The sequence below is a fragment of the Hydra vulgaris genome, chromosome 06 (assembly GCF_038396675.1).
Source record: "Hydra vulgaris chromosome 06, alternate assembly HydraT2T_AEP".
NCBI lineage: Eukaryota > Metazoa > Cnidaria > Hydrozoa > Anthoathecata > Hydridae > Hydra > Hydra vulgaris.
In genome coordinates this window covers 36,369,662-36,386,664 of record NC_088925.1, presented here as the reverse complement: position 1 = coordinate 36,386,664, position 17,003 = coordinate 36,369,662, and the positions used below count along the sequence as shown (strand labels likewise).

Below are 17,003 nucleotides of genomic sequence, written 5' to 3'. Positions count from 1 at the left end.
CATTAAATGAAATTTAAAACTTGTCGATAAAATTTATTATAAGAAATAAAGTATTTTTTTTTTCAATTATTATTATTATTACATTATTATTTTTATTAAAAATTATTAAGTTAATGCCCTCACATCTGGGGTTGCTGGAGTAATTTTTAATATGTATTTTTGTTCCCTGGCTCTAAGAAACATTCTAATAGTTTCTAATAGGGCTATGATAAAACTTATTTATGTCTTTATCTTGCTCCAGCCATTTATATAATTTTTTTATATTATTGTACATTGTACACATTTTTAAACGGCGAAATAAACTAAACTAAAACCTAATTACCGCAATCTATAGCAAAGCATTCACATTTGACATTAGCATGAACAATACTTAAGTTTGGAGTTTGCATAATGATTGAAGTGTATTTATTAAAACATCAACAAATCTTATCTACGCCACTGGCTCAAACAATGACATATCAAGATATAGACAAATAATATATTGAGCAATTCCGATGTGTTTTTTTTTTAATATGCAAAATGTTTAATTTTTTGTAGTGGAGTTATTTCAGCAATGCGGTATTACCCGCCAAGATTTTTTAATTAAAAGAATGGTATCATGGAGTAATAGAAAATCTATACATTCAATCTTGCGACCTTTCCCATTTCTCATAATGGTTGATTTTTGAAACCTACTTAAAACTGTTTTTGACTGATAAAGGTTATTCGACAGATTCTTCAAAAATAATATTGAAAATACTTTATTTTGTCTTTTTTTAAAGCAAAAACTATGATTATTTTTATGTCATCTTACGACAGAAATGTATCCAATTCGTTTTCAACACGAGTGTCTAATAAACGCTCTTGTTTTAAAGTTTTAAAGTCAACATTTTAAATGCGTTGTTAAACAACAGCTACTTGACCTCAACATTACTGAAACAATCTCTTATTTTTAAAAAAACTTTCACAAGTCTTGAAATTTTTTTTTTTCTTTCCATTTACACAATAGCTGGAAATGATTATGGTTATATTTGTAAAAATGTATTTAACTGTATTTATATTTATAAAGATACATTTACTTGGCTATTTTACTTATACGAGTTCTTATATTTATATATATTTAAATATCTTATAATTTGTGTTTATCTTATATTTAATTGATATTGATTGTAAAACATAATTGAAATTAACGGGGCAAGATGATAAGACCATCGTCTTCTGCTTGCTCCAGTCAATTTGTTACGTTAACAGTTTTGTAAAAAAAAAAATTTATATTGACGAAAAAAAAGATTATATAATAAAGTCCAGTGGGCACGGGACGTAAAAAAGACGTCTTTTGAACGTTCTTAACATCTTTTAAACGTTTAAAGACATCTTTTTTAGGTTCCATGCACTCTGGGAGTAACCCTAAATTCTATTTTTTTATTCAATTTTAGTCTACGTAAAGGCTCTTCACCCTCTGTGACAGATAATGATATCATGTTAAAAATCAAACTAGTATGCATATATAAACAGGTTCTTCGAAATTAGCATGCATATAAATTTGTAAAATAAGCTATATAATCTTTGAGTACATTTAGTTGAGAAAGCTTAAAGTATTTCTAGAATTGAAAAACGAAGACTCATTCAAACTATTAAGAAGCTTTAATTTTTTACCGGTTCTTGATTTTTCAACCAGATGAAGGAGGATCTTAAAGAAACAGTTTTCACAATGCCAATTCTAGATGGATTTTTATGATTGAAATCATGAAGCGCAGCGTTCAAGATTTTCACTTCAATGGTGCAATACCCGCTGTTTTCTCTATATATCTTTGACACAAGAAAACTGCTATTTTATCTCCCAGCTTTTCTAGTTGATATCGATGTGCAAAAAGAAAAGAATAATAGTGATTGCTATGTAATACATCCATCATCCCATCAAAGATGACAATATAGTGTCATGACAATAAAATATTTTGTTTGTATAAGATCTATCGTCTACGTTAATGTCATCAATTTAAAAAACTTTTTTTTTTCTTTGGTCGGCCCCCACCAGCCATCGAAAGGAGATTATTTAAAACCTTTTATCATTGGTAATAAAAATAAAACAAATTAATTGCTAATTACAAAGTAAATAAATCTTACACCTAATCGATAAAAACGATTTTTTTTAATTTCTTGTCGTTAAAATTTCATTACGATATGATAAGTTTAAAGATGCTGGCTAATAAAACGCAAAACTATTTTTTACATAAATAAGTTTTTATGTAAAAAACTTTATTGAAGGGTAAACCCTTCAATAAAGATCCTATATAGACACTCAAAGACATTGTATACACAATTGAAAAGGAAAAAAAATTAATATGAGGCAATCTACAACTTTTAATTGTCCTTTGTGATCTGACGCCCCTAACTTGGCGCTATGGACGCGTATGATCAATTTGCCCCTCCCTTTCGGCGACCCTTCTCAGAATAGTCAGCCTGAGCCACTATACACATTTCGTGTTCAACTTATCACAAACTTCCAAATCAAACTATTTTTTAAATTATTTTTCATAAATTTCCTAAATTATTATTTATAAGAAATTCTACTGATTGAACTTTTTTAAACTATTTTTTTATTTACTTGTTTATTGAAATAACTGATAAATATATTGTTATTAAGGTTAAAAAGTTTTGTTTGTTAATTTAAATTTACCTCTACTCTGTGCGATTTATTCGTCACCGCAACAAGAGCCCAGAACTGAGGCTGGTTTAGGGCCCCATTGTGCCTTCATCCGACTCTGCAAAAGAGGCTCATTTACAATTGCTTCAATAAATAAGTATTTATTTTTTAATACCACATTTTTGGCACATTGTTGAATTATTCTATAAGTTAATTAATTAAAAAATTGTTATTCGGCTATTCGAATAATTCAAATATTCAAAAACCACGAGTAGTGTTAAATTTAAATCATGAATAGTGTTTAATTTAAACAGCGAATAGTGTTTAGTCACAACTCTAAAATTCAAAAACGCAAATATAGACAAACAAAACTAGTGCGTCGAGAAGCAAGTTGAGCCCCGTACTATAGAAGATCTGGTGAAGTTCGAGCTTCACACTTCCTCGGAGTTTAAGAATACTTTTTGGCAGAATGTTTATAATTTAGTAAAAAAGATTTAAAAAGTTAAATAAAGAATTAAAATTTTATACGAATATAAGGAAACTATTAAAATATTATCAAAGATATTTCAACAATTACTACAAATATACTTAATAGGTGACTTAAAAAAGCTAAATTTATTTGATGGAAATTAAAAAAACTACAACAAACTTATTTTTAAAAAAGTAATATTTATTTGATAAGTTAAAAACTTTAAACATTAGATTCTAAGTGTCTGCAAATAGTATTTAACCAAATTTTTACTGCATATTGATAAAGTAGTAAAGGAGATTCTGAACTAAAATCTAACATCAAAACATTACCAATCCATAATGGCAGATAATTTTATTTGAGTATTGAAAAAACCGGTTATTAAAAAAAGTAAAAATACAATTATAAAAGATCTGTTTTCTCTATATAGTTGTTTTTAGTTCAGAACCTAGTTCCAATATTGAAGATAGTGCTGTGAAAATTTCAAGTTAATAGGTCGAATAAAAGTTTAAAAAATAACTGAAATTTAGTGCAAGGTGTCCATGTTCAATTCAAGAGACGGTGAGTGTTTTAAACCAAAAATTCGATTATGTGATATGACCAAGAATTTAATAGATAAGTGTTCAAAGCCCAAAACTAACTTGAAATGTTGGCAACATGACATATTGGCATAAAGAGCATTTAATCATTCAATAAATTCTCAAATCTGGATTGTTTTTTATTTTACAGGAGTCATCATTGAACCATTTTATATCTTAAAATTGAAATTTTTCCTAGTTAGAATTCCGGTGTATTTACGAATTTTCCAAGCATTACAGAGGCGGATCCAGGATTTTTATTGACTTAAGCAAAAGTGCCATCAATACTTTTTGTCCAAAAATAAAAAAAAAAGGTCATCGCCTTTTACATTTGCCGACAGTCCTAGAAGTGCAAGTTTGCCGACTGAACTATATGATCTACATATACCGATTTGCTGGTCTAAAAGAGCTAAATTTGCAGATATGTAATAAAATTCATTGGTAGGGGGTGGGGGGAGGGTATCACACACCATTCGCGCCAGCCTTTGATGTACAGTGGCTAATAGTGATACATGAGGTCCCTGCACTACTGCTTTCTTCTTTCGTCCGTTTAGAGCGGAAAAACGTTACTTGATTTATGTGACATTAAAAGCATCTCATTAAACTGAATACTTTTTAACAAAATGATAGTTTCTTTATCTTTTATGACTTTTAATCATGACTACAAATCCTAAACGAACCCTTACCCTCAGTCGATGTATTTACATTTAGTTCTTGGTATTCCTATTGCCAGTCAATGTATTAAGGTCAAATAATACACAAAACATCATGTAAATTTACATATATATCTAAATCAAAAAAATATATTTGTGGTTGTTAAAATGTTTTGGTCAGCAAAAAAATTGGAGGTTGATATTTAAAAATGAAAACGACAAATTTAATCTAAATTTGTTTAAAATTCAATTTTTTTATTTAAAATTTGTTTTAAAACACATTATGCTTTATTTTATGGCTTACTTCATAAAATATCTGAAAATATCAGCAAATAATAAAAACAAAAGTGTCAATAAATAAATGTCAATCTAACAAGATAAACCTAATATGGTCAATCATTGTTTAAAACAACATAGTTCTTAATTTGATTTTGGTGTAGGAAGTTTTCAGTGGGTTTTGATAAATTAAGATAGAAAAGTATATTGTGATGATAACATTTCAATTAGTTAATGCATTAAAGCATAAAAGTATTGAATATGGAAGTTAAACAAACTTTATCTTTAATCAAATTGAAGAAAAGCCATTGAACAGTATTGTCAAAAAGACTTTTTAACCCACCTTTAAAATTTTTTTAATTTCAAATGATTTTGGATATTGACCAAAATTTAAAAAAATAAAATATTATACTGTCAAAATTTCATATTCGTTAAGCAAATCTTAATTTCAAAATAAATGTTATTGTATACAACACTTCTTTGGTTTCGAAGAACACCTAAAAATATGTCTAAAGATACTTTTCTTAAATTTTAAATTCTGTTTCAAATAGTTCTATAACAAATTTTCCTAACATAACATATTTGTAACAAAAGTGTTTTTCTTGATAGTGTTTTAATCAGCTTGACTATTTCTTCACGTGAATAATTTGTGAAATGCCTTGTGACATGTGTTGATATTATATGCCTATTTTCTGATTTTTTTCATGCATGATGCTATATCGCAAAAATCCAAAACGAACTTTTTTAGTTTATCAATTAGATCTCTGAGGAAGCTTTTTGATCATTATTGAACCTAAAATATATGCCTAAAATATATACTTTTTAAATTAAAAGTTTTCTATTATGTTACAGCAAATTTAATAAAATCACCAGTCTTGTTAATGCTTGAGATAGTAGAAGTTTCACGGTGACTAAGAAGAACATTGTAAGTATTATCATAAAAAAATAAAGTTTCGCTCTTTGAGTCCATTATTTTGTATGTTTTTGATAACGTGGACAAAAGTCAAACAACAAAAGAGTTCCATCTGTAGTTAACCAAGGTTTTTCATTAAATATTAGAGTAAGACTTTTATCGCGTATAATTGCCTTTGCTATTTGATAAATAACTCGTAGAAGAGCAATTTCACCATTTCACCATTTTTCATAAATATAAACAAATTTCACCAATTTCATAATAGACTAATAAAAGAAACCAACAGACGGTACTATTTAATTTAGTCTTTATAATTATAAAACCTTTTCATTTAATGTTTGCTCCCCACTTAATTAAAAAAAGTTTTTGTAATTGGAGAGTGGATATTTAACGGAATTTCTGTCTTTGCTACACAATTTTTTTTTTGCTACAGGTTCTCGCTTGATGACTTTTAGTCACGACGTAAAACCTCCTAGTTAATAAAAAAATTGCAGTTAAATAGAGTTAATATATAATAAATTATCGGGGTATGTATAGAATTGTTTTAAAATATGACAAACTGACTTTTGCTACAGTTGCTACAGTCGATTTGCCATTTTATTTAACTCCCAGATCAATTTAAGTTGATAAGCTCCGAAATGTTTGACATTCTTTCAAAAATTTTAATATCATATGAGAAAAAACCTGTTAAAAACATAGGTTTTTCAGTGAAGTATTTCATTTCTCCAAATAAAATATTTCCGTAATATAGTCAACTTGGCTCAGCTTTGGTTTCCTACATCTTTAAAAAAAGATCCACCTCAGATGCTAATATTTATAGAACCATCTTTTTTACATGTACCAGCTGACATGTCATAGAAAGTATTATTAGTTTGAAAATTGCTGACTATCTAAACAGGGTCGAATTTAGATATGTAGAGGCCATGGGCATATATTTTTTGGAGGCCCACTCTACCTTAAAAACACAAAAAAGATAACTCTATATATTTTTAATAATAGTGATGTGCATTTCTTAAGCATCTTTAATTAACATAGTTGAACCATATAGTTAAATAAAACACTCTACCTTAAAAACACAAAAAGGTAGCATTCTTATTCATAATAATGTGATTATATTAGGAACTGTACATGCACAACAGATTGATGAAATATTTATATTTCACTAATAAACAGGCAAATAGTTAAACACAATTAACACGCAAAGTCGAAGATATTTGGAGAAGGGAAACAGATGAATTGAAATTATAATTACAAGCCCAGCACTTTACGAGACTTCATCTTTGCGAAGTCTTGAATCAATTGAATAAAGTCAATCTCTCTGAGAATATCATACTCAGTACTCATCAAAGTTAGAAAACTAAGCCTATCATGAGTCATTGTAGTGCGGAGTCGATTCTTTATGAACTTCATTTTACTGAACGAACGTTCCCCAGAACAGTTTGTGATCATTAAGACCAAGTACATTCGTAACATTATCTCAACATTTGGAAATGTATCCACAACTTGCTTCTTCAGCAATAGTTTGTAAAGAAAATGTTCCCTCCCAATGTTATCATCTTCTTCAAGAAGAAATTTAGTGAAGAAAACTGTAAACTGCACAAGCTCACCACTAAGTGCTGGATCTAAATCATCCTTATATTCATCAACCAATTTTCTTGCAGCTGCTTCTATCTCATTGCACTCTAGTGAATCCTGTTTTCTCAAAAAACCGAAAAGAGAATAGTTATTCTCATATGCTTTTAAGCATTGATTCAAAGAGGTTTGATATTGATCTATTACAGGAAGAAAGTTCTGAACCCGAAATTTTTCAGATGTCGTAAGTCTAGCTTCTCCTGATCCTCCATAATCTAATGGAGTGAGCCACACGCTTTGATAACGCTCGCGTTATTAAAGCGTGTGGCTCACTCCATTAGATTCTTTTACATATTCATCAGTTCCAGACATCTCCTTCCCTTTTTCCTCATAATCACGAAAATGCTCTCATTTTTCACTCACAAAACACTGCAGAGACTTCAGTGGCTGTGTATGGCTGTGTTCAGATCGAGTTTGGGATCTTGTAGTATATGACTTGTAGCATTACTTCGAGCAAGAATGTCGTGCCAAAATGCAGCATAGATACCAGTTTCCAGTTTGCACATCCTACCATGAAGATCATTTGCCTCGGAACGTGCTTTAGGTGTTTCGTTTTCATTCTCCGAGATATTTTGAAGTGTATTGCGGATAGGATGATATCCAACAATGAGAGCTTTTACTGCATCGGATCGGCAAGACCATTGTGTTGTAGACACCTTTTACGGTACATGCACCCAACCAGATTCCACACTTTTTAGAGAGTCTGTGAGAAGTGCATAACAATTTGTGGAAGCTGCGAAGAATACATACAGTGCCTCGAGAAAGTCTAAAAATGCAACTGCTGAAGCATAGCATTCGCTCGCTGCTACTCCAACCAGATTTAGTGAATGTCCAGCACAGGGTATCCAAGTTGCGTGATGATTTACAGCTGACACTTTAGCTTGAAGGCCATTATCTCTCCCACTCATAGCTGAAGCATTATCGTAAGATTGCCCACAACAATTTTGAATGTCAATGTCATGGTCTTCAAGGAAATTCATTAATCCACGAAACATTTCTTCCGCTTTGTGTCCTTGATTTGGCAAAAATTTCACGAATCTTTCAACTGGTCTATTTTGTTCCATATATCTGAATATTAGAGTGACCTTCATCAGCAGTAGAATCAAGAGACAATGAATAGTATTTCGACAATTTTAGTCGTGAGATGATTTCGTTTAAAACTCTTATGCCCATTTGTCTAACAAGTTCTTCACAGACAGTAGATGACAAATAGTTTGTATGACCAGAACCACAACTGGCAAGATTTTTTATGTGTTGTCCTAAGAAATCATCGTATTCTGCCAAAAGTTCTAATAACCCTAAATAATTGCCATTGTTAGGTGATCCAATCGTTTCATTATCTCCACGAAGAGCGAGGCTTCGTTCACATACAAACTTAAGTACACTGATTAGTCGTTTAAGCAGACTATGCCAATAATGTTCATGTTGATCTATTTCATGGGCAAGTTCAGAGTCTATACGTCCAGCTTTTTTAGCACGACTTGCTGTTTTCCAAACAGCTTCAAGATGATCTTTGGATTCCTAAGTCGATCCGTAGCCTGTTTCCAATCACAGAAACCATCGTGTGTAAATTGGGATCTCACAGTACCCATTAACTTACAGAAAAAATAGTAAACTCAACCATTTACCGGAGAAAAGCAAAGCCAAGAACGTTTTACAACTTCTCCATTGCGATTCGATTGCTGAAACATTGTTGGTGTACATTTCCGACTGACGCTGTTTGCAGCTTTCTGGATTGCTGATTTATCATTCAAAGACTTGACATCACTGTGGTAGAGATCCATAGGGCCTCTGCCAGCCCAGTAATTAATGAATTCTGCTGTGATTTTTTCTGGCCTCCTGCTGATGTCATCAGCTTGTATATTCACTTGACTGCCTTGACATTCAGGCAATTCTTGCTTTATAGCAATGTCTGTTTTCTCAACATTCTGGCTGTCCTCGGGATTTTTGTAAGCAATAGACATACTGCATGATAAAGCTGGTGTCTCATTTTCTGTAGCTGATTGACCAATTAAGAACTTAATAATTCGAGGTGTTTTGTTCAATTCTCGAGCCTCTCGTTTAGAACGATTCTTTGATGCTTTCCTTTTTCCAGCACCACTTTGAAAATGTCGTAGACCTTTGTGTCTGTCAGTGTCCATTAAGTTTATCTAAATATAAACTAAAATAAATATTACAAAAATCAAAAGCTTATTTAATTATTATTTATTCTAAAAAATACATTACATTATAAAAAAAACATTATAATTTTTTATTAAACATTCAGATTGCATCTGAATGTTTAATAAAAAATTGGGAAGGGAAGGCTTGGAAGTATAACGGCAAAACAACAAATGCTTTTGTTAATATCTCATTTAATAATATGTTTTACAAAGTTTATTATTAAACTTATTTTATAAGGTTTTTTTATGATAAGAACCATTATTCAACCAAATTAAACATATGTCTTGATCTAAATTTTTTAATGCGTTAGGGTTAGTATTAAAAACAAATCTCTTAAAATAAAAATAAGTTGATTATGCCCTAATCCTAATCTTAAACTGAATTCTTATATTAAACTAAATGTTAAAACAAACAACTTAATTATTATAATAAACTTACGAAGTTTTGTAGCGACCATGCGGCTAAAGAATCAACAGAAAAAATTTTTTTAGATGAAATCAACGGCCAGTTTAAACGCGACCATCGTATGAGAATATTTAACTGGTTAAAATAAGACAATCAGATTTTATTATTTCGGCATATAGCGTTTCTTCATAGCCCCAAATTTAAGCCTCCTTACTGACTCAATAATAGTTAGCGATTGTTGTGTTATCAACAAATAAGTTTATATTATTGTTAAAACATAGTGATTGGTGATAGATAATAGCATGGAAACTTTGCCTTGAATGGAAGTCAAGAACTCAATATGATATTAAAACTGAATATGAATTAAAAATTAAAAAAAGATGAGAATTATTTGAATAGTTTTAAATTATAATCTGAAGATTGCATGCAATTAACATTTAAATAAGACTTCGAATGTTAAAATTCAAACAACTAGTTTCAATTTCACATATTTATATATTATATTCAAACTTTTTTTGTTTTTTTGTTTTTTTGTTGTTCACCTCCTCAAGGCTGAGAAGGCCACTACAGATGAGGAGGCTACTTAATAGTGGTTATGACCCTCTCTCAACTCTCTAACTCCGAAACACGAACCTTGACGAATAAGGCCGCTGCGCGGAAAAACAAGTTTCAAAAACAGAGTGAAGTAAAACTTTGGAAAAATTGAAATTTTAGCGAAAGCGGTAAGCATTTTATGTGTGCTGATTTCTTTAAAGTACATTTGGTATACCATCAGAACCGAATGATGTGTTAGGTTTACGCAGGAGTTTAAGAGCTTCTCTCCTTTTCATCTAGAGGTCTGGGGAGCACTGCAAGCTCTTCCAGCAGGGTCCATGGGTTTTGGAAGCTTAAAATATACCTCAATATATACCTTAAGTACACCTTATAATATGTCTAAGTTTATCTTTTACTCTATGGTATTGTTTACGAGGTGAACCGGTATGAAACACTTCATGCTTTATAAAAAAGACCTTTATGATGCTGGCATTTGTTTGATTCAGCAACAACCCAAAAGGCTTTTTCCTCCACAAATAACTTATCCTATAGAACAAAATTATTTTTCTCGGTTGGCTGAATTCACATTGACGGTAAACTTTCTTTCCTTGCTTTCAAAATCTTCATTTTCTGTACCATTTTTTACCGCATCATTACTGAACAATACGTGTCCACATCTGTTACCTCTGGATCTGATATCTTCTGTTACTTTTCTACTCTTGATGTTGATGCTACTAATGAATGTTGGTTTTGATTTGATGCACATCCTTGTTGCTGCTGCTCTGTTATTATATTAGGTTTTAAATATTTTGTTAACTTTTTTTTTTTAAATCCTCGTTTTGATTTCCAACCGTTTTATTTGTCAAATAATGGCATTAAAGTTTAGTGGTCAAGATCAATACCAGTAAGGGGTCGTCCATAAAGTACGTACGCCAAAAATTTTGAAATTTGACCCCCCCCTCCCCCCTGTTGCCATGCGTACTTTTATGTCCCCACCCCCCCCCCCCCCTTAAAAGTACGTACGTTTCACAAATACCCCCCCCCCCTCAAATATCCCCCCCCCCCCATCCCTCCTTTTTTTTTTTTTCTTAATTAAAAAGTTTAATTAAAAAAAAAAAAGACGGAGTCTACCTTAGATACTTTATACTACCCCAAAGCTCTTTGCTTACGCATTTTAAAAATGTCTTTAAGTATAAATGCAAATAATAATTTAAATAAATTTAAAATTATCAAATAAAGTATGTATTTGGGCGAAAGGTTTATGCGGCGGCAATAGCCGATGGAGATCCAGGTTCGATTCTCGGTAAAGTCTAGGAAAACTTTTTTTATTTTTTTAACGAATCAAATGTAAATAAACTATACTTAAGGTGGACGTTTTTTTCAGGCACCCCTCTTTAGTAAGTAAAAAACGAGTCTAAGGTGAGATCAGTAATATTGAAAACAAAGGGTAAAACCCAGTGGGAGGGAGCAACAGCAAATTTTGTGCCCTTTTGCTATTTTAAGAAGCTTTTTATTTTAGCAAAACCTAGCGGTCTTTGAGACGCCATTGACACGTTTTTTTTGGGGTGACTCCGTCCCATCAACCACGGCCCTCAGGTTTTACTCAGGGCCAGTATATAAGGGCGGGCATGTGTGCATGGCCCCCTCAGGATTTTTTGATGTTTTGATTTTTGATGATAGAACACTTTCACACAACGTGCAAACTTAAGTTTGTTAATATGCCAAATGAGGTGGCCTTGCAAAAAATTTGCATGGCGGAGGCCATCCAAATTTTTTTCCAAATCCAAAAGTTATAGCCATGCAAAATTTACACCCCTCTCATTTTGGGGGTCGGGAAGGTAAGCGTTTTAAGGCTTTTGTTCACAGGCCTCCGCCATCCCGATATTTTGCAAGGCCTCCTCATTTGGCATAGGTATAAACAAACTTAAGTTATGAGTTTGCACGATGTGTGAAAGTGTCCTATCTGGAACATCAAAAAATTCTGAGGGCGCCCATACATGTGTGTGCATAGAGGAAAACTAGACCCTCTACTTCATATACCATACATCTTTTTATGTTGGCAAACTAGAATCTTTAGTCAGAATGTAACTTTTCTATTGATTAGCTGGTTAATTGTGATAAATTAGAAAATCGAAGTACGTACTTTTAAATTGAACCCTCCCCCCCCCCTCCCATACGCTTTCGTACGCTTTTTGAAGACCCCCCCTCCCCCCTATGAGCGTACGTACTTTATGGACAACCCCTAATAGATATGCAAACAAGAACTCATGATTTTTTTTCTGACAACAGTTCTTTCAAGATCGTAATGTAGATGAAACTTTACACAATTTACATAATATCCTGAATTGAATGATAAGGTTCAAAGAAGTATTTAATATTTAATATTAAATACACTTCTAATATACGTAAAAACACTTCTAAAGTGTTTGTTTAATGCCTCAGCAGTATCAATATTGCTGGTAACGAGTGATTACTAAAAATCTGGACAAAACTAAAAATTAAATAACTTTTAATCTAGAAGACCTATTTTATTGTTTTAAAAAGAATAAAATAGCAAATTTATTCTAATTTTAATAAAAACGTTTATCTTAATTCAACAAGACCTTGTCTTCTTATTGTGTCGAGTCTTCTGCTAGTAGACTCTGCCAAGCGTTGTACCAGCTCTTTGTCGAATTTCTTAAAACAGTAAATTATTCTAGAGCGTAATTGATCCAAATTCTCTGCCTGCTAACCATTTTTGTAAACATCTCCTTTGATACAAGACCAAAAATCCTCAATACAACGACATTCAGGCATATTTGGAGGGTTTTCACTTTTTGTTACAAACTTTATACCATTTTCATTCAAAAACTTAACAGCTTTGTTTGAGTAATGGGCACTTGCTAGATCAGGCCAGAATAGGAATTTGGTATTTTTTGGAAGCTGTTTGATGTGTGGTAATAGTTTTTTAGTCAAACATTCATCAAAATAAATATGCTGGTTAATAGACTGTACAATGCATGGAGTTGATAGGCCAAAAGGCGAAATGACCACGTAAACCAATAATTTTTTATCAAATTTCTTTTTTTCTTTAAATTTAACATTGTTTGGTGTTAATTCGATGTTACTTAAATAGAAATTATCATTACCATTAATTTGGCTGTTCGAGAGAGTAAAATAAGACTCGTCATCAAGAACCCAAATAAAATCTTTATAATTTTTATAAAGTTGACCACACAAACGTCAGTTTTTTGCTCTCTGGCTCTCAGTTCGACTTGGAATCTTCATTTGTTTTCCTTTTTTTATTGATGTTTTGGTTTTCATTGTTTTAGAAATGAGTGACTGAGAACATTTGAACTTTTTTGAAGCTATGCGCTGAGAAATGCCATATTTATGGTCAAAAAGCTTGGTAAGTTGACTGATGGCGCGCTTAGTCATTATTTTCGGCTATCTATCACTACCAGTTTGCCTTTCAAATGGTTTATCTTCTTCTACACGTTTAATAATTCCATATATAGTCGATCTTGATAAGTTTTCTGCTTCAAAATGAGAAACAGTGAATGATTTAGGTTTATCTAAATTTTCTTGATAAAACTGGTACACACGTTTTCTCTGGAGCTCTTCGTTAGACGTCATTTTTAATACTAAATTTAAAATACTTATATAAAAGTTAATATATATTTCAAAAGAAGAATAAATTTGCAACATTTTAAAAATTGTTTAAAATATCTAAAATATGTTAAAATATCTAAAATATCTAAAATTGTTTAAAATATCTAAATTATGCTTTTTTAATGCAAATTGGTGTTAGTGTTGGTCCATCTTTTCCGCAAAAATGCTTTTCGAGCTAACATTTTATAAATATACTTTGGATATAAGTGACTTTTTTTGTAATGATATACTGCTCTGACTAGAACAAAACAATTAATTCCTGTACTAAATTAACACTCAACCGTAGTATTACCAAATAAGGAAATTATATTAGAAGATATCGAGAATATTTTTTTTACGGGAAGGTTCCGAAACATATTGGTGCATTTTAAGAAAGTTAACTGAAGTTAAGTTCAAAGCCAATCAATTTTCGGTAAATTGAAATCTTTTTTGATTGATGGATTGAAATTGAAAAATCATTTATCTAAAGAACAGTTTCACAAATCATTAAATAACTCGGAGTTCCAGTACTGAAGGTCATAGTAAGAAGTGGGGTTAAAAAAGTTCTCATTTTTTTAACTACATTTTATTAATTTGATAATCAGGTTAAAAACCTCATTATCAAATTAATAAAATGCAGTTAAAAAAAAAAAAAAATGTTTTTGATAAACATGTTGCGTCAGATTTAGTTTTGATCCCTCCTAATTTGTGCGGGAATCGATTAATAACGTTAATAACTTTTTTGCCAACATTCTTTTCCATTCTACTTATGATAACGACATTTACGTATTTATAAAACCATCAATTGTTTTTATATAAAAAAATCAACGGTTTTATGATATTTAGGAGCGCGGGGTTCTTGTAAACGGAAAATGTTGCTGTTTATTTAGGAAATACTGATGCAGCCGGGCAATTATAATTTTTACTTTCGACCAATTCAATTAAATGGACGTTTATGATACAATTTTTGTTTAGAATAATGCATAAAAAAATTTGTTATAATGAAAATTTTGAATATAAATGCGTTTTTAATTAACATATTTGTGATTACTTTATTGACAATAGTTCTTGATTGGTTGTGGGCTATTGTAATAGTTATTACAATTATTTTGTTTAATTATAATTCCAAAACCGACACAGAATATTGCATTAACAAAAAAATTGAAAATTTAACCCTTGAAAATTTAAGATATTCAGATCTTCAATCAAAAAGTTCTGTGTCCTGTGTTCAATCAGAGTTGCATATGAAAATGAGCTCGAACACAAATTTGGTTCAAAGAGATAAACTGGTTAATGGGTCAGGTTAGTATCTATTTATCTCGTTATGTTAAGTAAATATAAGTGATGAGATCTTATTTATTTTTAAAGTTCTTGCTATAATGAGGCAAGAATATCTATTATCTTGTTTTCAATTTTAGTTTTATAATCATGAATAATAATTAAAATCTGCTCCATTATTGTTGATAGTAAAACAGAGTAATGCAGTCAAATAACATCACTGGTGCATAATTCCAAACAGCCTAAAAATAAGCTATTTATTAAATATTTATTTATCAACTACATATGTTTAGGAATTTAGCATAATAATTTTAAAAATGATCTTTTATTTGTTTATATTTAAGTAATAAAAGTACCATAAAATCCACATTAACTATAGGTTGGTGGAGGTATAATTGAATTAAATGTAGCAAAAGAATAGAATTTTCTGCCAAATGTTCGAAGACTTGTTATATATTTGCACAGCTGTCCAACAAGTTCAAGATCAGTCATAAAATAAAAAAAATATTAACCTAATTTTTACTAGTGCGTTTTTTGACTTTTTAAATAAATGAACTAATGAAAATGAAATGTTGACTAGTTAAAATTCAAAGTTAGTCCACAAAAATTGAATTGTTAATTTAATTAACTATAGAAATCCTACTAAAAGTAGAACTATAGACTAAAAGTTGATTTAGTCAAGTAATAAACTTGACATCCTTATGTTCATTGTAATATTACTTTTCAATCCCTAATTTTTATTTGTTTACATAATAACAATAACATGTGTTGTTATATCTATTATATACTAACTTATTTTTGTTTACTCTCTTAAAATTTTATCTAATTTATAGCAATATTTATACCAAATTGAGCTTTCGGGTATGTGTCTCATTAATTTTGTTTGTTTGTTTACTTTATGCTTGTTATTTTCATAGATACTTTTATACATAGTTGTTCATAGCTGACCCTAGTAAAAATTTAATTGTGAAGTTCCAAAATCTAAATGTCATCAATCACAATGTAAATGATTGTACAAAGCTCAAATTAAGTCCTGAATTGTGGTATCTGGAAATACTTCTGGTCTTGAAATTTTTAGTTTTTTAAGAACTGTAAACTCTTTTTTTTTCACAAAACTCAATAGCTGTTATTTAATATAAAATATATTGATCTTAAAATAATTATATAAAACTTTATTATAAAACCATATCATTACTATTATTATTAAAAACTATGATTTAAACTTTTTTATATTTTGTTGTAAATTAAGTATTACCATTAATAGAATGCTGATAACTCTCAAATGCAGATATTTATATAGAATTAAAAACAGAGGAGTTTAAAATATATAAAAACTAATTTAAACCACTTATAGTTGTTTAAAAAAAAAAGACTATTAACTTATATGAAAATATATCTTTTTATTATCCATTAACTAATGTCTTAAACATTTTAATTTAAGTTTTTAATTTAAAACACAATTAATAATTATTCAAAGTTTCCCACTATTAAAAATCAGATTTTAATGTTATGTACAATGTATAAATAACCAAAGTATAATTTTTTTTGGCAGATTTTAAAATTGGACCTTAAATTTTTTTTGTAACTTTTTATTTGTAATACTTGTATTAACTGGTGTTTAAAGAATAAATTGAAATATTTAAGTTTTGACTATTATTTTTTTTTGCAGTCTAAAATTTATTGATTTTTTTTTTTCATTAATTTTTGTAATATGATAAATTAAAATAGCGTTCACTGTTTTTAACAAACTGAGAATTTGATGACCAAAAATATTTCCAGATTTTAAGAATTTAAGGGGGTCTCTAAATAATTGGGATTTGATGAAAATGTGTCCTGTATTTAAATGATA

The 17,003-nt window shown here is 30.1% G+C and overlaps 2 protein-coding genes across 3 annotated transcripts in view; one reads left to right on the top strand and one right to left on the bottom strand.

Moving 5' to 3' along the window:
- Positions 1 to 6,760: 6,760 nt before the first annotated feature.
- Positions 6,761 to 8,139, bottom strand: LOC136081364 (uncharacterized). The gene is made up of 3 exons (XM_065798675.1): positions 7,900 to 8,139; positions 7,593 to 7,800; positions 6,761 to 7,359 (listed from the first exon to the last, which is right to left on the bottom strand). The coding sequence occupies exons 1-3, from the start codon at positions 8,137 to 8,139 to the stop codon at positions 6,761 to 6,763; spliced, it is 1,047 nt and encodes a 348-aa protein (XP_065654747.1).
- A 6,487-nt stretch (positions 8,140 to 14,626) lies between these two features.
- The window catches only part of LOC100203272 (nuclear pore complex protein DDB_G0274915), a 38,967-nt gene continuing 36,590 nt past the window's right edge, over positions 14,627 to 17,003 (top strand). The window contains exon 1 of one of the 2 annotated variants that reach the window (XM_065800003.1): positions 14,627 to 15,178. In XM_065800003.1, coding sequence (XP_065656075.1) covers positions 14,878 to 15,178 — 301 coding nt within the window. In that variant the 5' untranslated portion in view covers positions 14,627 to 14,877. The remainder of the gene's footprint in view (positions 15,179 to 17,003) is intronic. The other variant, XM_065800004.1, reaches the window with a different exon arrangement.